This window comes from Thermobia domestica, chromosome 5 (genome assembly GCF_964235325.1).
Source record: "Thermobia domestica chromosome 5, izTheDome1.hap1.1, whole genome shotgun sequence".
In the NCBI taxonomy this organism is placed as follows: Eukaryota; Metazoa; Arthropoda; class Insecta; order Zygentoma; family Lepismatidae; genus Thermobia; species Thermobia domestica.
The window spans coordinates 128357799-128383975 of NC_137458.1; the positions used below are offsets into that span (position 1 = coordinate 128357799).

Consider the following 26177-nt stretch of genomic DNA (forward strand, 5'->3'; position numbering starts at 1 on the left):
TAACTATCTACTCACTCAAGCCGCATAACTATTTCTTATGGAACCTAGAAAATCCTTTTAATGTTTGTATACAGCACTTTTCTGTTTCATACTAGCTATGTTTACAGTCATATACGAGTGAATTTGCGACGAATGATTGGAAGTTACAGCTCTTGCTATGTATAACATAAATATATATTTCTTTTGTACAAATCACAATTTATTTTGCGTAATAAATTGTGCAAAACAAGTTGAATCCGTGAGATGATTGCTGTTGAAAAAAATAATCGTACATGTTTGTAGTTAGGAGATAAGATATGCAAACCTGCTGAACGTGGGGATTTCTTTTCTTTCTTTTTTCTTTTTTTTTTTTTTTAAAAAAAACACTTTTACGTCCCACGTATGACGTGTAGACTAAAGGAGACGGTGAATATGAGAAATGGTGGGATAAAGAAAGTGGGATGAAACCCGAGAAAATTCACGCACACCTTGCTTGTCTGCCACTAAGCCGACTTGACTCAAATGTGATTGCCTTTTCATTTTTTTGAAACCATGTTCCAAATTGAAGGATATTAGGAACCACTGAAGTGACTAAAACTTATATCCCTGTCCAAAAACTATAATATTTTACTAACAAGGTTATTTTAGAGTTACGTGAAGTTTTTTAGTGTTAGCTTGATGGCTAGCTTCCCCAAAGGGTTATGCCCTTTATATGAGAAGAGAAGGAAGAGGATTATGGATAGAAGGTATATAGTGCTGGTCTATGAGTGCATTCTTTATTTATTAGTTTCAATAACAAACAAACAAAAACAAAAAAACAGGTATATTACGAAGGTAAATATAGAAATAGATGTGAATATATAACAGCAGACATTATATAGCATTATGCTATAATCATAAGGATGGGGAGTAAGTATTATTTCAAGCGATGGCATTGCCTTTATTGTGGTTATGAGATCATATGAAGGACATTATAGCTTTAATGCTATAATCATAAATGAGGGGAATGTATGAGATGGAAATGAAGTGCATCGGACGTCACAACACGTGGGATGTGTTAGTAGACGAATGAGCTTATCTTTTGGTCCTGGGGTGACTCAGGACCATGATGGAGACAGTGTGAACCCTCTTAGAACAAAAGGACTAATGTGCAACATAGGATGGAAATATGGAATACGCGACAAAACGTACTAGCGACAAAACGTACCACCGACAAAACGTACCACTTACCCTGAGGGATGCTTGTGAAGGGTTTTCTAAAAACACTTTAAATAATGACAAGCGACAAAACGTACCACTTGACTGGAGGGCTACTTGCGAAGAGTCTTCCAATCAGCCATCAAATAATGACAGGCGACAAAACGTACCACTTGATAGGACAGCATATAAGTATATATATATCGGCCAAAATAAGGTTAAAAGTTGAACAGATTGGTGGTGAGAAAAGTACCGATGCAAGACCAAGACTAAGACTAAGGCTAAGACTAAGACCATACCTGCAAGATTATCGCCAGACCAATACCAGCAAGAATCTTGCATATGCAATATTTTAATATTTGCTGATTTCCATCACACTTTATCCAGGCTTTGGACCAGGGACGGATAGGTATTATTAGAGGGGCGCGGGCGCTTTCTCCCACCACCACCAGTATCTCAATGTCACAAATCAAGTTGCACAATTTTCTTTCTACAGTAAGTCAATATTAACAATTGACAATTAAAACATGATATTCTTTCATCAGTATATTATTCTGAATTGTTCAAAATATTATATGAAGTTCATGGAGAACGTATACTATATTACAAAATTAGCAGATGTTTTAGTGTACTAGTTTTTGATGCTACTGTATCTATCACTTTTGCATTCGAAATATTTTTTAATAAATCTTTTTCAATAGACATCAACATAAATGTTTTCAAAGTTCCTGAGACATGGTACTCGTTAGCCTATTTTTAATGTATTTCAGTTTATTTAAGTTTTGAAAAATTTCTTTTACATGTTACCTGAGTTACGGGCAAAGTCAATAAAAATTTGTATGCTGGAAACCTGGATAAGTATTACTGCAAAATTTACAACTCTGCCAAATTAAAAAGCAGCACATTGGAAAATTTTGCAACACGTTTTGCATTCGCTTTCCTTGTAAACAAATGTATTTTCTCCTAATTCTGAATCACTTGCACCATCAGCACAGTCATTTTTCCTCGGTTGTGCTCGTCATCAAGACTGACTTTCAAGGATATCCACGTCCTTCAAAAGTCCAAAAGAATACATTTATATTATCCTTGGAAACTTCTTTACTGAAGTTTTTCAGAAAATATGTAAGTTTATCGAAAGGTACGTCTGGAAGTTCTGTTACTTGCTTGAAGTGTCTAGGTTCCAAATAATCCATAAAGTACATTGCTTCTTGAATCTTGAAGAAATACTCGAAACTGCCATGTCCAATATTGTGTTGAATGCTTCGATGCAGTGCCTGGTCATTGGATAGAAGCAGCTTCATATTCATATTCACAGGAAAATCTTTGTCCACCTCTGAAAGCGAATTGTCGACAGGTCAACAGAAAAAAAAATCACGTTCTAAGTATTCAAATTTGTTATTGGCCCATTCTGCAAAGCTTAATGCTGCATTCTTAACGAATTCAAAATCATCTCTCTACTCTTTCACTTGGAACAGTAGTCTGCACCATCCGATAGGACTACACTAGCAGCACCCTCTATTTGGAGATAGTTTGACATAGAGGTGGTCACTTGAAATATCTTAAGGAACATTTGACATAGAGGTGGTCACTTGAAATATCTTAAGGAACATTTGTGCTGTCCGAGTTGTTTTGAACTTGAGAAGATCTTTTATATATCCTTTCGCTTTACACCCAGCTTTTGGTTTGATATTTTCTATAAAAGCAATTTTCTTAATTATTATGGTCAATTCTATATACAAAGCACTTTCTGGGTTCGATAAATGACCAAACTCTTTCTGAAAAACAGTGTGTTTTCTACCATCTTGTTTCCGCAATAACTGAAAGACGCCTTTGTTAACATTTGATCTTCCAAATATGCATTCGCTGATAAGACTCACGCATAAATATCGCAGTCATTCAGCAGAACAATGACACAGAATCAATGCAATTTTTTGTCAGATCACATATGACATGATTGAGTATATGAGCGTAACACCACACGTATAACTGAGTTTCTTAGTGGTTAAGCGGTTAGCGTATGCGCCTTTGTCGTGGGAGACCTGGGTTCGATTCCTGGAGCTCATGTGCTTTGGATTTCCCGTAAATCAGTATGTCCCGTCTCATATAGCCTCACTGCTAAAAGGGCCGTTAAACTTAAAATCAACTGAATCACAGTGTAACTGATCATAGGTGAATTGAAAAAATCCGAATATTGTCCTTGCATGTTACTTGAGCCATCGGTTGAATTTCCAATACACTTCTTAATATCAAGGTTCAACTTCTACAGAATTTCCAACAGTAAACCGCAAGGACACTGGCCTGTGGCAGATATGCATTTGTTTAACAATCATTTTAACAACATACTGTAAAACAACAGAGCACTGGCCTGAAACTACTATATCTTGAGTAGTCTAATAGAACAGAAAATATTGAAGCTTGAGAGACTTCTTTCGAAATATCTTCTCTGATAAGCGTGTTGATAGCATTCAAAACAAAATTCACCGTGTTTAGTAAGAGTTATGCGACCACTATCCTGCTTACTTCCCCGTATATGACTCTTCTCGGTGACCTTATCTAAATTACTTTTAAGCGGAAGATCAAATTTGCTTAAGAAAGGAATAATACCCCAAAAGTTTCCGTGATCTATAGCTGTGTCTTTCAGTTTATAGGCTGCTACATTTCCTCTGTAAATGAGCCCTCTTTTACCAATGAGTTGCTGCACTTTGACAACTCGATACATTACCTGTCTGTTCTTCTCAACCTTATACTGCCGTTGTTTTACCTGTTCATGAGGAAGTAGTTTCTTAACAATATGTTCTCTTTTGTTAGATATGTAAGCACCCACATTGGTCTAATGTATTTTGAAAGACTCGTGTTCTCTTACTCGCTGATAAACGTGTTTAATGTTACGTTTGTCACGTACAGAAGCTTTAAGAGAAGTTTGTTCGATCTGGAGAATAATCTGTGAACATGCTGGGAAAAAAATGCTTGAAGTGGTACGTTTTGTCGCGGATTAAATATCCGAAATGTTTTAATTAGTCCAAGACAAGTTGTAATTTATGTAAGTGGTACGTTTTGTCGTGGGATAAATAACAGAAATGCTTTAATTAATCCATGACAGGTTGTCATTTATGACAGGTCGTCAAAAGTGGTACGTTTTGTCGCGAAAATTCAAGTGGTACGTTTTGTCGCTGGTACGTTTTGTCGGGACACCGGAAATATGAGACGTGAATAATAGTCGGTTTTATAAGCAGCAACGGCATGAAGATCGGGATTATCAGGGGGTAAAGTGTAATGATATAAAGAAAATAGAAGGGAAAGTGAAGTATGATGAAGGAGGTGAGTAGGGGTATAAGTTCATTGTATCAAAGTTCATTGTATCAAAATTCATTGTATCTAAGAGGAGGGCATGTCGTTCCTCGAACCGTTTAGTAATATACTTCAGTCGGAGTGTTTCGAGATGGTATAAAATATGGGGAAAAGGTAGGCGCTCGTAAAGTTCATGTGTAGGGCTGGGTAATTTAATGCGGAATGCAATACGTAATGCATGGCGTTCAAGAATTTTTAGTTTCTTGTAATAAAAGGGAGAGGCGTTAATCCAAGCCACGAACCCATACGTTAGTATTGGCCGGAGAAAAACCTTGTATGTGTTTAGGACGACAGATGATTTGAGGCCCCAAGTAGTTCCAGTTAAGCGTCGTAATAGATTCAATCTATTATTATTTTTTAGCGACAACCGTCTTTAAATGAGGACGCCAGGTAAGGCGTTTGTCGATGGTGAGACCAAGATATTTAAAGTAATTAACGGGTTTCAGGCGAGTGTCGTCAACGGTTAAATTGAGATAAGATGGATTTTTCTGAATTTTACTACGTTTTCTGGGAGGAAGAAGAAAAATGTTTGCGTTTTATCTGGATTTATCTTGAGCCTCCACTGGGTGCTCCAGCTGACGAAGGAGTTGAAAGCAGACTGCATAGCGGTATTAATTTACTGTACTGTGTTCCTTAAGACAAGGAAGGCTGTATGGTCTGTGCACTGAAAAGTCATTTTGCTGCTTTGTGGGTATTATAACCAATAAAACATTGGATATTCTGGAAGTCACAATAATTAATAATAAACACTTACAATTTTTTTCATATTATAATGAAAGGACATTTTATAAATTAAAAAGATAAATATTCTCCTTCAGTTTGTTTGCAACAATATTGATACGCTTGCAGTAATTGTAAATATTCTGCGTAAAATTAAAAGCTTACTCGTTCTATCATCTAGTGGGCAGAATCTAATTAACAAAAATACCATAACTTTTATTTGTATTTGCGAAGCAGTACTTAATACAATAGAGAGTTGGTTGAAGGCGAGAATCAGGAAAGGCTTTGTGGTTTTTCCATATCCAGTCACCACTCGAGGAGGGTGTACAGCTCCACTAACAGTGACGAATGGTTTCTATGAAATGATTACGTGACTTCAATTTCTCTTTAAATTATTGACGTGAATCGAAAACACAGACTGATTACATCAGACCTTATGCAGAGTCGTTTTGACGTCTGATTAACGCCATACTACGGAGTTGACTAACGGATGGTTATCAAAATTGTATTGAGTCTCTGATTAGGAAGTAGTATTTGACGAAGTTAATCACACGTGACTAATTAATCTAGAGCAGAGGCTAATCTTTTACCAAGGGTTTAGCGTGCGAAACAAATTTCGTATTTCGTATTTCATATATTTTCATTTTTACAGACTAAGCATGCGCTGATCTACTTTTCCGTAGTTGTCATATTTATTTTTCTCACCCGATGCATTAGGGTTATATAAGTTAATCATACCCAAATCATCATTTTAGTTGTACTCAAAGTTGACTCTGAATACCTTGGATTTTAAATACAAACATTAAGCATATTGTTCAACTCCATTGATCAATATTGAGAAATTTGCAAAGAGGGTTCCTTCTGAATTTCCGTTGAATTTCACAGAATATTTGTTACCGTAAAAGAATCGAAATTAAAATGCTATTTGTGTGGTTACATACAGAATAAAATTACAAAAGTTCACAATTATTACTGGATATTAATGGTGTTAGGTCCTGTCCATTTCGAACATTTTTAATGGACCATAGTTTCTAATGTTTTAAATTTTATTTCTTATCGATAACATGAAACATTGTAAATAGTTTAAAGAGCAAGGAGAAAATTCCATTAAAATCCTCCTACGGTAGGGGAACCGTATTAGACATGAACTTGCTGGACTCGGGTGGTTGTGGCGTTGAAAAGGTCCGCGTCCCCTAAGAACAGTGGTGATATCATAAATCGGGCCTCAACCATGAGGCCCTAGAAATGGGGTCCCAAAGTTTTGGGCACGAGTCCTTTCTATACGCCCATTAAACATGGAATTGTTGTACGAGGGTGGTAGAGGAAAAAGATTCGGATCGTCTGAGCGCAGCGGTAATGTCAGAAATCGAGCCCTTGCCTCGAAGCCCCAGAAATGTGGTTAAGAAATTTTGGTCTCAGGTTCTCTTTTTTAAGCATGAAGTTGTAGGATGTAGATGGTGACGTTGGAAAGCTCCGGGTCTTCTTAGCCCATAGGTGATGTCAGAGATAGAACCCGAGACCTGAGGACCAGAAATGAGGTCCCAAAAGTTTGGGCTCGGGTCTCTTCTATTTGCCCATTAAACATGGAAGCGCTTGAAAGGTCGGGGTCGATTGAAGACAGCAGTAATGTCAGAAATCGGTAACTCGCTTCAAAGTCCCAGAAATGGGATCCCGAAAATTTGAAAAATGAAATGAAATGAAATCTTTGAGTTTTACGTCCCACGGTTATGCCGGTTAGGCTAAAGGAAACTGTGATGATGAGAGATGAGTGAAATGGTGGAATGAAGAAAGTGAGAGGAAACGGGAGAACCCCGAGAAAACCCACGAACACGGTGTTTGTCCACCACAAAGTTCACTTGGCGGGGGCTGGGATCGAACCCGGGACCCCAGGCACCAGAGGTGAACGCTCTACCACTGAGCCACCGCGCCCCGAAAATTTGAGTTTGGCTCCATTCTATTTTTTTAAGCATGAAGTCGTTGCATCCTCCGGGTCGTTGGAATGCTCCGGATCCCCTCAGCACAGTGGTGATATCAGAGATTTGGCCCCGGCCATGGGGTCCCGATATTTCGGCACAGATCCCTTCTATACCCTACTAAACATGAGTTGTTGTACGAGAGTGGTGGCGTTGAAAAAGTTCTTATAGTCTGACCACAGCGGTAATATCAGAAATTGGGCCCTTGATTCGAAGCACTGGAAATGGGATCCCGAAATTTTGGGTTCGGGTCTCTTATATTCGGTTATTAAACGAAGTGTTTTCGGACATAGCTGGTTGCGTTGGAAAAGTCTTTGTCCTTGAGCGCTGCGGTGATGTCATAAATCAGATCCGAGCCCCGAACTCTTGGGTTGTGATGTAATTCTTTGCTGTGGATCAATCTCAATACTTGATTACGTGAGATAAAACTATCAATTCAGCTATACACATGGTTTTATCTTGCGCAATCAGATATTGAGATTGAGTCACAGGAAAGGTTTGCAACACAAATCGAAAACTAGGTGCCTGGACCCGACTTCTGACATCCACGCTGTGTTCACGGGACCAAGAACTCTCCGACGCCACCACCCACATCCAACAACTCTACGTTTAATAGGCAAATAAAATGGACCCGAATCCAACATTTCGGGATTCCATTTCTGGAGCTTTGAGGCCAGGAACCGATTTCTGACATTACCATGTACTCAAACGACTAGGATCTTTCCAATGTCACCACCCGCGTCCAACAACTCCATGTTTGAAAGGGGAATAGAAGGGATCCAAGCCCAACATTTCGAGACCCCATTTCTGGGGCTTCGAGGCCAGGGATCGATTTCTGACATCATCACTATACTCAAGGGACCAAGACCTTTCCAACGCCACCACTCTCGTACAACAACTCCATGTTTAATAGGCAAATAGAACAGACCCGAATCCAAAATTTCAGGACCCCATTTCGCGGGCTTCTGGTTCCATTTCTGACATCACCGATGTGCTAATGAGACTCAGACATTTCCATCAGCACCACTCACATCCAAGAATTCCGTGTTTCTTAGTCGAATAGAAGGAACCTGAGCCCAAAATTTCAGGACCTCATTTTTATGGATTCGGGATCTACACCCTGTTTCTGACATCACCACTATGCTCAAGGGACCAAGACCTTACCAATGCCACCAACTCCGTCCAACAACTTCATGTTTAATAGGTGAATAGAAGAGACACGAACTAAAAACTTCGGGACCCTATTTCTAGGACCTCGGGTCCCGGATTCCATTTCTGACATTACAGATATGTTGAGGAGAACAACCCCATTACCCGCGTCCAAGAACTCCATGTTTAGTAATCAAATAGAAGAAACCCAACCCCAAAACTTCAGGATCCCATTTCTGGGGTATCGTAGCCTGGACTCGATTTCTGACATTACTACTGTACTCAAGGGATTCTAACCTTTCCGACGCCACCACTCGCGTCCACCAACTCCATGTCTAACATGGTTTCCCTGACGTAGGAGAATTGGCTCCATGCTCTTTCCATAACTATTCTCCAAATTGATTTGTATACAACCAAAGGAAGTTTTGTCAAGTTTAACAGAAAGTCTGAAATAACCCCTTGAAATGGCTCTTATTTGTAAATAATAATAATAATAATAATAATAATAATAATAATAATAATAATAATAATAATAATAATAATAATAATAATAATAATAATAATAATGCGGAACAAGCTCACTTTTGTCGTCGAAGATGTGGATTTAGAAAGTAAAAATGAAAATCAAAATTCTAATTTTATCGAAATATTTGTTTCAGGCACGTGGATTTCTTAGTTTTTTTACTATCCGTTTGTTAAATTTTCCATACAAGCCGGAAAAGAATAGCGTTATGTCTAAGTACATATGTGAAATATGTTGTTTGTCTCCATTGTATAACTCCCGTATTATGTAAAACTGTCTATGTAACAAACTGCAAGAACTTCTTAGTTACTTATGCTAATCAACGTATTTCTCTCAAACTGACATTTTTCTGCACACGTCGAGACTTTGGAATTGAGATGCCACAGATAGTACTTTCCCATGTTTTAGTACTCTCTCTTTCATGATGTAAAAACTGAGGACTTTCTACTTTCAGGCATAGTCACCCGTAACTAGTAGATCAACACCTTAACCTTTCAGAGGTAAACAGCCGAGTCCACAGCGCTAACTCTGAACTAAACTTATCCTATGAGAAGTAACACTCAATTATCAGCCATCCTCATTTTAAGTTCCATTTGATAAATACTGAATCCAGTGAACTTCACGTTTAGTCTCACTCTTCGATCTACAAGGACGAGCAGTTTCCAGTTTCATAAGAGGGAAGCCATCTACATCATCAACACCAGGTCAGTGAGAGAGGAATATGTTCCTCGAATCTATCTACACAAATTCACTACACTACATTGAACAGTGTACAATTTCTAAATTTCAATGAAAGACTATTAAACTCATACATAAAACGTACTTCTATGTTAAACAATTCATTTCTGCGTAAAGATTAAAATTACCAATACGAGATTGATTAAAGTACTTGTTCTTTATGGCACTGAATATTGTAGTATTTAAGCTCTATCTTCATTCCTATAACAGTGCCATTAAAACATGTAGTCATATATATATATATATATATATATATATATATATATATATATATATATATATATATATATATAATGTGTGTGTCTGTATCAAATGATAGATCATATGAAGCTGAACAAAATTACTTGTTTTACGGTACATTTTCATGCGTAGTTTTCGATAAAACAGAGAGAAATGATTCTGTGGCTCTAAAATGTATGTCGTTCTTTGCTAATAATATCTGAATACTTTATTCGGCTGGAACAAATTGTTTATTTATTTATAATACTATATTCAGGTGCATAATAAAGATACACTATTAAGTAGCAGACCGTAACTATTGTTGTTTATTATCTCTTGACGGTGGCACACATACTTTTAAGTGTAACACAAATACTCCTAATTGTAACACAAATACTCCTAATTGCAATATAGATACCACAATTGTAGCACACATACTTCTAATTGTAATACAAATACTCCTAATTGTAATACAGATAGCCTGTTGTAACACATATATTTCTAATTGTAACATAAATACCCCTAATTGTAACACAAATATTCTTAATTGTAACTCACATACTTCTAATTGTAACACACATACTTCTAATAGTAACACATAATCCTAACAGTGATGTTTACATACTACATAGTACTTCTAATTTTTTTTTGTAAAGTTTCAGTCAAGTTATGTAATACATATTTGGTTCATTTATTTTACTGTAGGATAGCCTCAACTTCCTTATACTGTTGTTGTTTGTTGTATTCGATTTCCTTTATTTCCCATTTCTTTCTCTTATTACTGTTGTTCTATTTACTTCCGGAAAGAAAGAAAGGTAGAAAACACAGTTCAACTTGTTGACTCTCCAATTACCAGTTCAGATAACTTCCGTCCTTTTCCCCCCTCCATTAAATGGAGCTTACGTTGCATTTGTCTTTCTCAATCTAACACCGTGTGACAGAAAGCATTTATTAGTTGGTATGATGTTGTTGCTACCAGCTGGACATTGAATCAATAGTAAGAATAATAAAAAAATACACATCTCAATGTTTATGTTTTGGTTATTATATGTGCCATGCCTTTTTTATGGATAATCGATACGAACCATCGTTCTTCCTTGACTTAGATCACGCGCACGTTATTTTTCAGATATCGTGAACACTTGAATAACGCAAGCAGTGCTTTTGATCAGGTAAAGGTTATTAATGTAAAACACATCAAAGATTTTTGGAATAGAATCAAGGAATATATTAAAGTATATAGAGCTAAATATGTGACTAATTATTTTTCATGGAAAATTTAAAAAAGAAATGTTCCTCCCGAAAGGTCAAGTACGTACAGTAAAACATGTTAAGTTAGTCATCTCCCTAGCCTTGTCACCGCTTAACTTGTCCGCATATATGTAGAAGCAAGTAATCACATCAGTGAAGATACTGTGGCTTATTAGTACAATGCTTACACCTGATGCGAAGGGTTCCTGGATTGTCCCAGGCCATCTGAGTTTCTGATGGATGATACTGTGTTCACGGTTTTTCTCGAGGTTCTTCCGTTTCCTTCCACATTATCATTCTGCCTACCTTTCAATAATCAATAATTTTCATTAACGGACGATGTCCTTAAGCTTAAGGTGCATTAAGCATAGCACGTTATATTATAGATTTCATTTCATTTACAGGAAGATACAGCAATAAGATATTCTAATGCGATATTTTGGGCCGCGGTGGCACAGTAGTAGAGCGCTCACTTCTGGCGTATGCGGTCCTTGGTTTTTATCTCCCACCAAGTGGACTTTGTGGTGGACAAACACCGTGCGCGTTCTTTTCTAGGAGATCTTCCATTTCCTCCCACGTTTGTATTTCACCATTATCATTCATGTCATCGCCATCTCCTTTAGTTTCGGGGACGTAAGTCGTGGGACGTTAAACTAAAAAAAATGCAAAATTCTCTGTCTTCTTTTCCATAGTACCGTATCTTCTGCCACCTTTCTCTGTGTCTCTTTTTTGTTACATCTTCTACCATATCTCTAATTGTAGTTTTCTCCTCACTCGCACTTTTTTATCATGACCTTAATAGTACTCTTTCCCTCTCTATCTTAATTTCTATTACATATCATGATCCTTTTCCATCTCAAAACTAGATTATTTTCACTGTTTATTATTTCCAGTAGCTACTTTTTTTTTTTAGCTAACTTTCGCTAACACAATTTTGCATTCATCCCAAGCTGTTTTCATTCTCCAGCCATAAAACTGTGCCAGTCATTTTTCAATCTTCTTTCTCAATATCCAGTTTCTGCTACGTGCAGTACAATATCCCTTGCAAAACATTGGTAAATTCTCCACAAATTATCAGTATACGTGCATTCTATTCGTAAAGGCATCCTTCACCATTTCCATATTTGTTTATTGTTTCCTGTTCGTAATAGAATAATGTTATTTAGGTACCTAAAACTAGTCATCAAGTTTTACATTTTCCTCTTTAATTGACATTTGTCCTAATTTTCTTCATCTAAACTACAACTACAGTTTTTCTTTTTAATATTTATTTTCATCTCACATATTCTTCAGAACTTTCCCTCTAATTTCCACAGTGTCTGTACATTTTTTTCAGATTCCTCTATAACAACCTATCATGTGCAAACGGAATAAATACACTGAACGCTCCTATCTCGTGCCCAAACGCGACAGAATAAGAATTTTGGCGACAACCTTCAACCACACCCTACTTTGTCATGTTTTATTTATGGTTGATATATATAAATTTCTTAAAGTCCTCAATCCTACCACTTCAACCTAACTTTCTGTATCCATTCCTAAAAAACAATTCCTATCTTACTTGGTCTTCCTTTTCTAAAATAATAAACACTACTTAAATTTCACTTTCCCGATATTCCTTTTACCGACTATCCCAATGGATAGCTATGCCCATTTCTCTTCTATAGTTCGGGTTTTGAAAACCCTATATTTGAAAGGTTTCAAAATAATATTGCGGTGACATTGAAGAAAGACAGAAAAACAAACAAACAAACAAAAAAACTAGAACTTCGAAGAAAAGGGACTTTCTATAGAACTATTTTATTTCATCCCAAAATATTCGATAAATTAATGCTGTATAAGCGGTTTGATGCAGAAAAAGGTGAAAATTTCCGTCGCAGGGTTCTAACGCGTAAAAGTCGCCTACGTAGTAGTGCTTAGTTATCAAATATTTAGACTTGTATTGATTTCTAAAATATGATTTCCACTGTTTAGTGTTCAATCAATATCACCAGAACCAGTCGTTTTGAAGCAGTACCATTTTAACAATAATGTTTACAACAGATAATATTTTGAAACTCCTAAACGTAGCGTTTTTCCATTCATGTTTCTTTTTTTAGAACCATCTTTCTTTTATCCGACATATAAGCTCTAAGTATTGATTATAGCGTGGAAAAGAAGTCGTGGTCAAATTGAGATAAAATTAATAACTTTTTTAAATGTTAAGGTCATACGGTTATATCCTTTAGACTAATGGAGACGGACGATTATTAAAAGCGAATTATTATGAAAGAATTTGTGGAATGAAAATTTTGGATGAAACTCATGAATACAGTCTTGCTAATCACAATATCACCTAACCTGGTATCGTACGAGGGACCACTCTCACCAGATCTGACCCCTCTAATACTAAGCCATCGTTCTCCCCTTTAAGTGGCTATATTCGTATGTCTATTAAGGATATCTTGTTCTCGTTTAGATCATAGATACTTGTGTGGCTTCAAATTGGAAAATTACTCAAATTCTTTTAGCTGCAATCTAATTCTTATTTTTACCCGCCACTTGTTTTCTGTTATGAATTAATCAGATAACGAGCGAGGTATTCACGTGGTCCACAGTAACTTTTCATGAAACCATGTTTATTCCGAAAGATGTCTCTAGTAACTAGTTTTCTTAAAAACATTGAGAAGAGCCTTGTAGACATTTCGATGTATACTTTTGGTGCATGGATTAATGGAATTTGAAATGAAATGAAAACTTTAAATTTTAAGTCTCACGGTTATGCTGGCTAGACTAAAGGAGACGTTGATGATGAGAAATGAATGAAATTGTGGAATGAATAAAGTGGGAGGTAACGGGAGAACCCCGAGAAAACGCACGCACACGGTGTTTGTCCACCACAAAGTTCACTTGGCGCGAGCTGGGATCGAACCAAGGATTCCATGCACCAAAGATGAACGCTGTACCACCAATGCATAAATTTCTGCAAATTGCTGTATTCTTCTATATGTTAGCAAGTGTGGCTACAGTGTGAAAGATTTAAGATTTACTCTCACATATTGGGTTTTAGACACGAAACAGAACGAAAGAACTGAAAGTCTGCACACTCACGCGTATTGAAAACATTAGCCGTATGTACTAACATTTCCAATCCTAAACCAGAGTAGAATGCGTTATTGTTATATACGAAAATTTTATTTATGTTTCCAGTAGAAGAATATATAGCTCGTAATAGCTGTGCAGCTTATATAATCAAAGGAGTTGTTAATTAAAGAACGAAGTTAGTAGATATAAATTACTTACTTATGTTCTCTCAATTTGTAAGAGTTTTCTGAGTGAGTGTAAGGTAGAAACTTGGGAATGGACTTCTATAATGATAGCTACTTGCTAAATGACCAAAATGATATAGTCACGAGTCTCGAATAAAATTCGATGAATGATTGACTATAGACACGCGTATCTGTATGACTCAGTGATTACGAACATGATTTCTGCTTAGTTTTTAAGAAGATTGATTTACCAAAAATTCCTTTTTTGGGATATAAGTGCTATAATAAGTAACTGCACGTGGCCAAGTGAAAAGATGTTTAATACATGACAAAAAGAAAAGTGTATGATGTGGACTGTAAGCATAAATTATTTTTTCGACTGAGCCAAATCTGTTAAGCTTAATCTAAATAATTAATGTCCAGGTCCGTAACTTGTGGGGAGTCGGAGGGGCAACTCCTTCCTAGGGAAGCTCCCCACCGTTCGAAGGGGGCCCACATTATGACAAAATTTTCTTACTCCATATGAGATACGAACATGAAATTATAAATGAAGCATCAAACATGTTCACTACATTACATAAACAAAACAGCACATAAAAGGTAAATAAAACAAATATGAGTCAAGGACCCATTTCAGTAAAAATGTCTACTATTAGGGACCCTAGAAACAATAGTTATTCGTATGGTTTTGGGATTTGTCAATATTGTTCCCTTAATTGTCATGTATGAAACGGTCCCAGGGACGTAACTAACGGCCCCGCAGACCTTGGCATGCGGGAGGGCCCACAGGCTCCGGGGGCCAATAAAGAGTACGAGAAAGGTGGAAAGAGGGGATCCCAAGAATTAGAAAAGCAACTTTTTCTAGGAGGCCCAAATACACATATTAATGCTTGCCCCCTCCCCCCTAGAAAAAAATCTAAGTTAAGGCGCTGTTAATGTCCAAAGGTATTGACACAACCAACTTCAAATTACTGAGGTCACTCAAAAAGCCTGTTTACTTCTCTTCGCTCCACATTTTATTTGGACTTTACAGCTACTATAAATTAATCATTCACCAATATAACTGGCAATCCTAACTGGAACCTTCCTGTATTTAAATCACTATTTTTTTTAATCACTTAAGCCACTCTCGGCGTTACTATATCCCAAACGCATTTTTTCACGCGCTACCCTAGTCAACTGTTTTAAGTTGGTCGCAAGGAAACGGATGAGGGTAGATTTACATCGAAGTTGCACCACCCAACTATGACGTAATGTCACGTGGTATTATTATGGGGGTCAAAGTAGAACAAGGCGAGCTGCGGGGTTTCTAAGCCTCCTTCGCTCACTGACGCCCCTAACAGCACGACTACATAGCAGGCATATGCTTATCATGTTCCCTGAGGTACATGGGAATGTGTCCAGTATGTGCCTTATGTACTTCTAAGAGAAAAATCAGATGGATGGCAAGTGATAGCCACAGTCTATGTCTGGCCCTAGGCACATGCCTGATATGTACCTGGGGAATGTGCCTGGTATGTTTCCCATGCCGTAAGCGTCAATGAACCACAAAATTACTCCCCCAAAATACATTAAATTGCCTATATGCGTAATGTGTTTACATTAAGGTGAGTCTAAAAGAAAACACTTTAAACAAGTAAAAACAATACAATGTACCCCAGGGTGGACGCGAGCCACCAACCTTTGGATTAATAGCCGCGTTCTCTTCCGACTTGGCCACGGAGGCGATGAAGAGAACATCGCTTGTAGAGAGATAAATTGTTGAGGTCTTTTGAATTTGGCTAATCAGAGTGCTCCTTTAACCGCGTATATTCGACGATAGATGTTTGGGATCAAATAATGTAATTTTATAACAAAATGACATGTGTCTATTTACTTTATTTCATGGTTCTTCCATATTCAATTTTAAATTATGGGCGACAGCTGCCATCTAATAAAGTTCATGCGTTTGTTGCTTCTAGTACACAATCGCTTAGAAAAAGCAACAAATGCATCAAATGTGGGAGATGAATTTAGTACACCTAAACGGCGTATGCCTAGCACATCTTGTGCTGTTAGGGTATCTGAACCAGTATGTACCTAAAGGACGAACCTAGAACATGACAGATATATGTCTCAAATGACGACATTAAAACAAGTGACTGTTAGAGTGCGAAACTGAGCCAGTTATATAAATGCTATATTTGTGTTACATAGTTGCAAATATCAATTATGTGTAACAAGTACCTAAAATTGTAGGTAGCTGAAGTACCTACTTAGCACATGAATATTACATGTGCCAAGTGCCGGCTATCTAAAAACTAGCTGGAACACCTAAATGGCACATGCCTAGCACATCTTGTGCTGATAGGGGCTCCCTCAGCTATGTTTCATAAGTAAATAACATTTTATGCATTATATATTCCTTACAAGGACAAAACAGTATTATTTCCGTCTCATTTTAATGATAAAAGTTTTATTAAAATTAAAAAAAACTTTCCTTGGCCAGGTTTGAACCCACGCCAAAAACGATTTTCATTTCTAGCCCGTGCGCTAGCATGTTCGTCCACAATGGCCGGCAGTAGTTTCTGTTCGATTTGTGCTATATGTATGTTACGTAGCAAGAAACGGAAAACTTCAACCAATAAGAACCATGTATTTAGGTCCTATGGCTAGCGTCGGGCGTGATTAAAATAGATGTATTCCAAATTCTTTCATATATATCAACAAGTTGGTAAACGTTACTCATTTGTTTATATAATCGCTTCATTAACTTTTAACACCTTGTCCGATTATTTCACTCTCAACATTCCTCTCTACTCGACTTCGGCGTTCGTTTATCCGGATACTCGTCCGACATGTCTCAACCATTCTTTACCAAATTTGACGTCATCATTCGAGAGAGTACACCTAGTGTCGTAAAGACTCGTATATCCCGATCGAACGTACCATTGAGGAATAATCACCGAAAACGGAATAGCCTTGGGAAAGCATTTGGCGCGCGAATTCTAATTGTAAACAATGGAAAATAGAATTTTTAGTGTTAGAAATAGGGCGAAGTTCTTTTCGTTTATCTTGCGAACACAATTTTTCTAAGCGATTATGCGTTTTACTGATATGACCAATTCAATTATTTGCATGTCGCCTTCGTTCAAGAAAACAATTTATGCACTACAAAAATATTCTATGAATAATCAATAAAGGTCTATTGATTCACTCCAAATTTGCAATTATTACATACCTAGTATACAGTATATTTACTCAGCTGTCTTTGTGTCCGGAAGGCACAAAATCTCAAGAGCTTCTTGATGAATCACCATAAATTTTGGCCAGAATGTACAAAGTCAAAAGTTAGGAATAGAATTCGATGATGGAGGTGATCCAATATATGGACAATCAATAATCGGATCCCCTTGTATGCCTATGGGAGTAATTATGGATATCATCCTTGCTTGATAGACTAACCGCAGTGCTGTTGAGATTAGCGGGTTGCTATAACGCTCAGGATGCCCGTGGAATACAAAGCTAGAATGAAACTAAATAACTTTCAACTTGATAAATCTAGTTAAATATCTTTTATTTTCAATATTTATACGTTTTACTACTTTTTTTGACTGGGGAATGGAGGATGAAGAGAAATTCAAAAATTCAAACTTTAATTTTCACGTTGGGTACATAATATGACAAACAAAACTTCTTAACGTGGTATATAGTGTAATAATGCTACTTGATGAAAAAGACAAAATCCCGACTAGAGGGCCCACTTCTGATTGGGGTAGAGATATACAAACGCTAAAAACTATGCTTGTCCTACTTTTTGATATTACAATATATGGGAGAATAAAGGAGGCTTTTTCATATCTCCAACTCAGCACAAATGTTTTTTATTATTCTTATTATTATTTATATAGAGGAAGAACGAAAACAGGATTGTGATGTAAATAATGTTTCCACATCTGCGTCTTGTATTTCAGAGCTGTTTGAGCGATATTGTAATGTCAAGATACTTCCCTGAGATATGTCATATTTTATGGAATACACGATAATACATAAGGAAACAAGAAGTAACCCTCAGTTGATAAGAAATGAAATATCTCAGTTTAACGTCCCACGATTATGCACTTTTAGGTTACGGGAGACATGATTAAGGCGAGTGAATGATGATAGAAGAATTGGTGGAATGAAGAAGTTGGAGGAAACGGGAGTATCCCGGCAAAAAACATGGACACGATGTTGCACCACAAACTTACTTGGCCGAGGATCGAACGAGGCACCCCACGCACCAGAGATACGCACTCTACCACTGAGCCACCGTGCGCCCTTCAGTTGATAAGAAAAAGATTGTTAAATCTATTTTCTGCAAAAGTCACTTTTATTTCTTTATATTAAGATCATCACCCAAGTACGAATTATAAGATTGTTTTGTTAGTCAATCCTAGGGGACACGGTGGCTCAGTGGTTGAACGCTTACCTCTGGTTCGTGAGGACCCTGGTTCGATTCCCGGCCAAGAAAACATCACGTCCGTGGTTTCTCTCGGGATACTTTCGTTTCTCCTACATTCTCATTCCACGGATTTTCCATCACCATTCATTTGCCTTAATCATCGATCTCCCTTAACCTAAAGGGTGTAATCATGAGACGTTAAACTAAAAGATTTTTGTCAGTTAATCCACCCGTTCATCCGTCCGTTACTCCGTACTATAATTCTTGAACGAAAGTGAATTGTTTAAAAATGTTTTAAGCAATATACATAGCGCTAGAGAAATTATTTCAACCGGTTTCGTTAATGGAGTCAATCCGTTAAAATATCTTCACAGCTAATGGTGACTTTAACGGTAGTTATTCATATCTCATTCATATCCCATACTTATGAAAATATGTGCAATTCGTGTGATCCTTTTTACTGTCTTTACCAGAATTTATTTTCGACTTGTTTTCTTCAATTTCACTTCAAGTTTTTCGCTAAGCTCAGCCTCACTTTTCCAGTTGTATAAAAAAACGTAGAAAATAAGCCAGATAGTACCTACAAAACGCTACTAAACAAAACCAATAATTGTGAATTCGGGTGAGCTGTCTATGACGTCATAGTTGTTGGGTACCCAAATTTAAAGCCTATACGAAAGATCTCGAGATCAATGGACATTTTTATTCTGACTAAAAGTATTAATTTAACGATTCCATCGTGTAGAACTTGTTTTCAATATAGCACGTACCTAAAATTTCACAGAAATATTTCTTATTGTTAGTTACGGATATATAAAGCTTCAAAGAATGTAAAAAATGAGCTGCTTACGTCACGGCAACAGAAACAAGCTGTTTGACGTGACGTCACATACCGGGTACCCTCTCTCAGGTGTATTGAAAACTTCAGGGAATGATATTATGTTGTAGTTTCTTACTGTAAACTAGAAATAAATTTAAGTGGATAGTGAAAGTAAAGTGACAAAACAAGTAAAATACTTACTGTATATAAAAATGACGTGTTATGAAGACCTATTCTGTTAAATTAAAATACACTAAAAGTCTGAAATGTTTTATCATTACAAATATTTTAGATATGTATCAGCAGGATTATTATTGTATTAGGTCACTAACATTAGGAGTCTAACAACAGTTCAAATTAAAACTAAATCACACGCAGATTAAGAATATCCAGGTCACAATATTATAAATATAGCTTTCCTATACTTTCAAAACTTGGCTAAGGTTCATGTTCTATTGACACCTATATATTTCTCCCACTCTTAATTGTATACACTGAAAACTTGTCGGCATGAACTTCTACACGGCTAAGAATATAGCACTTTCTGCACCAAAAAAATTTAATGTCTTAAAAAGAATTCGTATTCTATTACATCCTTTACATCGTTACTACCATTTACTGTGTATATTAGCAATTGATCATCACAGACCACTAATGCAACTATTCGTATCTTAATGCTACAAGAACTCGTATTTAGGGATGCGTTCGAGTCGAGTCGAGACAGAATTTTCCTGACAAAATTCGAGTCGAGACACAGCTCTTCCAATAGAAAAATATATATTTTTCGAGTCGAGACATCACTTTTACAGCACATTTTCGAGTCGAGACAGTCTCAAATCTTGTCTCGTGCGCATCCCTACTCGTATTACATAGTGACTTTAGTGTTTAACTATACTTACACAAGAAAAATGCTTTCACGGTCACCGCGTTGGTTCATGTAATAGCATTTTGTAGATATTACCTGGATCTCTATTTTTTTTTATTATTATTATTTTCATTTTCTTTTAGTTAATCACTAATATTCGAAAAAGTGGAACTGAGTTTAGCGTAGAGTCTGGATATTCCTTACACTGCAATTTGCCATCGTTTACACTCTGATGTCTCGAATTAGTCCCAGAAGCGACACTCCTATTAGCGACAGGAACTGTTATCTGTCCTATGAGCGACCGATTTATTTTCATTGAGATGATGGACGATGATAAGATTCCCTCTCGTGAAATATGTTTGCCTCTGGCGCTATTAGCGCCCGAACAACCTTGCTACGAAAAATGTACGTGCCAGTAATACAGTTCATATCAAATATATTTTCCCCTCTACAGTGAGTGCAAATAAAACTTACTTACAGTGAGTGCAAATAAAACTTACTTTAATTTTGAGTTAGATTTGACATAAAACATGTCAAATAAGTTAGCGAGACAACAGGGGCATTTCCATGAAAAGTATATTCCTATGTAATTATTGAAAATCCAGTTGTAATATCCCCTTTCTTCAAAAGCTCTGTTTTCTGCATTTAATTTGGTTCAAATCTAATTACTCACTAAGCACAGTAATATATTTTATTTTGAAAAACTTAAACGTGTAACAGTTTCGCCAACTATCTACTTTTTAGACTTCCAAAGACACTGAATAAGATGAAAAAAAGTCAATGATAAAAGACAGCTTTTGAGATCCTTTATATCTGATTGGCTATTCTCAACCAATCTCACCAATTACAATGCAGTTCACTCTAAACAATCCAAAAGGTAAACAAACTCTTTAAACTACCTTCCTCCCTATTGTAAGCTACTAAAACGTAAACTAATTGCTTAATTTGCCTTCCTTCCTTGTTTTGACTTATACATAAAAGCTTGTCGTATAGCAATCTGAAATAATCCCTTACAACTAGACGAACTGTTAAGTCCTGCGAGAGATTTGTAACTTGTGTAATAATTTCTTCGAATACATTTTTTTTTTTTTTAGATTTCTTTGATATCCTCAAGTGGTGAACACCCTCTTTCCATGGACGCCCGATGGGAAGGCAGGGATCACCCCCTGGCTCACGAAAATGTATACGTAATATGGCAAACCACGTATATTAAATACCAGATATACCAAACATGGTACAGCAACCATGAAGATGCCTCTCCCTAGAAAATTTTCTTCGGGCGCCCCTACCTCTTTCTGATTTCTTTCTTATGCCATAAACATATTCAATCTAAACTTATGCTCCGCATCATTTTAACATGAAATTTTAAATTATATTACAATCATAGACAAAAGCGGAGCTACTCTAAATATTTAGTTAGTTTTCCCCTTGATATAGTCAGTGTATTCATAGAAAGCAATTCAAAAATATAATATTAGGAAAAACGTATAAAATATTGTTAGTGTAATGAGCAGAGCCCGGATCTTGTTGACAAGTCAACTTTTTACTATTACGCATAGGACAAGGCGAGTTCAAATAAAAACATTATCCGTCAACTCAAGGTTCTAAAAGTATATTTTTTTAGGGTCAACTTTTGGTCACTTTTTGCTGTTTTGAAGTTTCAGGTCATTTTTTAAATATTTTAAGGTAACTTTCAGGTCACTTATGGTCTTTTTAGTCTTTTTCTTCTACATAAGGAAATTTTAAGATGTTTACAAATTTGAAAAATACAAAATTAGATTCTCTCTTTTCCTGCTTTCTATCGAGATGGAAAACTGCATTCCTAAAAAGCTAATGAACACTTAAGCTGTAGCTGGTTGACGAGGGGTGGGGGGTTGCTAGGTGGCCAAACAGATGATTTTGGGTTGTTGACCACAAAGGATGTGATCACGTGAATAACTAAAAATGAATTAGAAGACGTACAAAGATTTTAAACAGGGTTTTATCTATTATTCTCGTGTATACAGTCTACACTTGCGAAATTCTATTCTTTAAGTGTGCTTCGTAGTTTCAACTCGGGAGTGAATTGACACTTTATGTACAATATCATACAATGGACTGCAACTAACTGAAACAAAACTTTTGAAAATGAGTGACAAATGGTAATTAAAATCCAATAGATATTCAAAAAATGTCGATGTTTAAGAAAATAAACTTTTTAAGAAAACGCATATTTTAAGGTCAATTTTTGTGAATTTTAGGGTCATTTTACAGGAATTTTAGTGTCATTTTATAGGTCACTTCTTAGAAATTTTTAGGTCACCAAGATCCGGGCCCTGGTAATGAGAGTAGTCTCACGTATTAAATTCAGGTAGAGCGAAATTTTTCATAGTATATTTTGTTAGGTTCTAAATCGCATGAGCATGAAACAAGTTAAAGAAGAGAGAACCTTGTCTTCTTCCATTATCTTAGTATGAACGAATCGGTGACTCATAGAGCAGTTAACAGATCGAATCGGTCGCTCATAGGACAGTTAACAGTTCCTGTCGCTAATAGGAATGTCGCAAGTGGGAAGACACCTGATGTCTCATCTAATGCAAGACTTGTTTTCATTATTCCTGTAATTCTTTGTTTCTGTAATGTGCTCGTATTAGAGATGGAACTGTTTTCCTCAAGGCTGAAAGTGAACCTCCCAAACATTACTTTCACTAGGGATGGGCACGAGCGAGTTCGAGCGAGTCTTCTTTGAAACTCGACTCGACTTGAAACAGGCATTTTTCAGCTCGACTCGAAACTCGACTCGAATTTGGGCCGAGTTTCAAGTCGAGTCGAGCCAAAACGAGCCAATTCGAGCTAAACCCTGTGTATAATTTTAAGTACTCTTTTCAAGTATCCTACATAGACAATATAATTATTACCAATACTACTACTACTACTACTTATTATTATTATTATTATTATTATTATTATTATTATTATTATTATTATTATTATTATTATTATTATTATTATTATTATTATTATTATTGAAACAACACCGTGTATAACCATGAGGGGTAGGCGTTTGTATCTGAATATTGAAAACTAGTTGACTGTAGATCTCGGTCTTCGAAAAGTCTTCAGGAAGCAAGAACATCGGTCACGAGGTTCTGGGTTTGAGTCCCGAAGGAGTAAGTACTCAAGCTTGAGCCAAAAGTTGTTAGAAATTATAGGCCGCCGGCCAAAGATATTCAATACTGATCGGCCCGGATTTATGGTTGTTAACGGCTCGACCGGCTCGGCTCACAGCTCATTCACTATCGAGCTGAACCGAGAAGTGACCCGAACCAACAGCTCACCTAATCGAGCTGGCTGAATCCAATGGCTCATTCGAGTCGGACCGAACCTAGCTGACTCATCACCCAACCAAGCCAGTTCGAGCCATTACATGAGAGTTGAGCTGAGTCTAACCGTGCCGATGGACTCCTTTCAACGGAGCTGGCTCGAACCGATGGTTCACATGAGCCGAGTCGGAGGCTCATCCCAATCTAGCCGCCTCGAGCCATCGGCTCAATTGGAGTCAATGGCTTGTCCGAATCGATCCATCTCAAGCAGCTCGCTCAATTGAACCGAGCCGAGCCGGTTGACATCACTACTCGGGTTGGGCTTCTGCTTGGGCTCAAAAATTCGACGATGCAGGTCTCAGCTTTGATGGTAAGAATTACATACTTATATTAGTATATACTTATATTCGTGCTCATGATATTTGAGGCTGTCTCGTTATAAAAATGTATTGTCGTCTCGTTATCGAGACAAGACGAGACACACTGAAAGTACCCCACAAGATGCACTAAAGGTACGAGACGAGATGCACCCCTGTCGTGAGCAACTCTAAAAGTATTCCACATTACTGCTTACATTTCTCACGGCTTTCGTTTTCAAGTCTAATCAGGCCATGATTTCAAAACGAGTTAAAATGAGCGCGCCATTTATCAAACTCGACTCGACTCGAAACTCGACCTCAAACAGTTACTCGACTCGGAACTCAACTCGAGAAAATTAACTTTGACTCGACTCGAAACTCGACCTCAAAACAGTTACTCGACTCGGAACTCAACTCGAGAAAATTAACTTTGACTCGACTCGAAACTCGAGTCGAATTCGAGTTGAGTTTCGAGTCGAGCCGAGTTATAGCTCGACTCGTGCCCATCCTTAACTTTTACGTCTGTCTTTATGAGAGCTCCCTCGTAGGTAAGTTGTTAGCATATATCGCCTTTAGATAGGAGACTTAGTTAGATTCCTGGTGGGAGCTCATGTGGTTCGATTCTCATATTAAACTGAACGTCCAAGTCTCATATAGCCTTGCTGCTGAAAGGGACGTTAAACTCAAAGAATCAAATGAAATCAATATTTTCACGACGGCAGGAACAAATATGTTGAAGACAATGGGGTACCAGATTTTTTTTTACCCTAATTGATTCTGAAAACAATTTCGTTCTGGAATGTGAACAGGAAGTTGCTTTAAGTGATTTAAACTGAAAATTAAGCAGTGGTAAGAAGAATGAAGAAGAAAAAGAAATGAATTACAAAATGACATATGAAATGAAATGGTAAGTACTAATTATGTACTGTCAGGAATTAGTGAATGCGAGCGATAATAATTAGCATATAATATTCAGATCTCCAAACTTTTCATTTACTGTTTCAAAGTTCATGTTTAAAATTTGGAGTAAAGAATATTCCAAAAAGTGAAATAAAATAGAAGTTTTACTTTTATAGTTATTTTTTTTTAAAAAAAAGTGAAATGCAAAGTAGATTACTATTTCTGAGGGATAAAAATGGATAACAAGAAGTTAATATTGTATTATGGCAGTTTGAGTTAAAAAAAAAAAAAAAAAAAACATAACGAACAAAGAATTGTATTTTGAGGTCTACAATTCTGCCTCTTAGACTAAAGGAGAAATTAATAATTATATTGAAATTAATTATGATAGAATAATACACAACAATTATGATAGAATAATACACAACATCCTTTCGCGTCAGCCTAATTTCTCCCATGCCAGACAGTCAGCCAAAAAAAGATGAAGCGTAACGACAGTTATTATGATACTTTGAAACCATAACATTATATGATTCACAAAGTTTAGACATGCAACTTTAAAAAGAATTTTTAAAAACATTGATAAGGACCCCGTATAAAATTCTTTGACGGAGTATTTTTTTTTTTTTTTTAACGTACTTACCTGGTATGGAACAAGGGCCCAGTTTAAAGGATCAGCTGATTGTACTCTTGTTTCCTTTGGAGCAGGTCTTTCTTCTCTCCATGGATTTTTCGCTTTGGGACGTCCTGGACTTAGAAGCCTTAAAGGAATATAAAAAGAAAATAAAATAAATAATAAGTTATTGATTTACGTTGATCTTACATATTAATTTCAGTTAAAAGGGAACATAGAAGCTACTACAACAATCATCATGGCTTACTTGAATTTTGAATATGCAAGTTCAAATTTTGCGAAAGACTAACACTGACATTGATATATTTCTTTTAAAAATAAAAAATAATTATTTCTTTCCGTGAGTAATTAAAGCATTTAAGAATGAAGCAAATCGGGGTCAATTGTGTAGAGGAGGTAATAGAGAATATTTTATTTTGAAACTTAATTATTTATTTGGTTGGTGCTAATGAATTGTCAAAATTAAAAAGAATGTAATTTTCTGTACATTCCGGCCTTGAAACCTATGTACGTTCCACCGTTATTCCCA

General features: G+C 36.6%; 1 protein-coding gene across 2 annotated transcripts in view; it reads right to left on the minus strand.

The window, feature by feature from the left end:
- LOC145686118 (TOG array regulator of axonemal microtubules protein 1) overlaps nucleotides 1–26177 on the minus strand; it is a 539413-nt gene that overhangs the window by 371990 nt on the left and 141246 nt on the right. For both annotated transcript variants that reach the window (XM_081759089.1, XM_081759090.1), the window contains exon 4: nucleotides 25658–25775. In XM_081759089.1, coding sequence (XP_081615215.1) covers nucleotides 25658–25775 — 118 coding nt within the window. The remainder of the gene's footprint in view (nucleotides 1–25657; nucleotides 25776–26177) is intronic.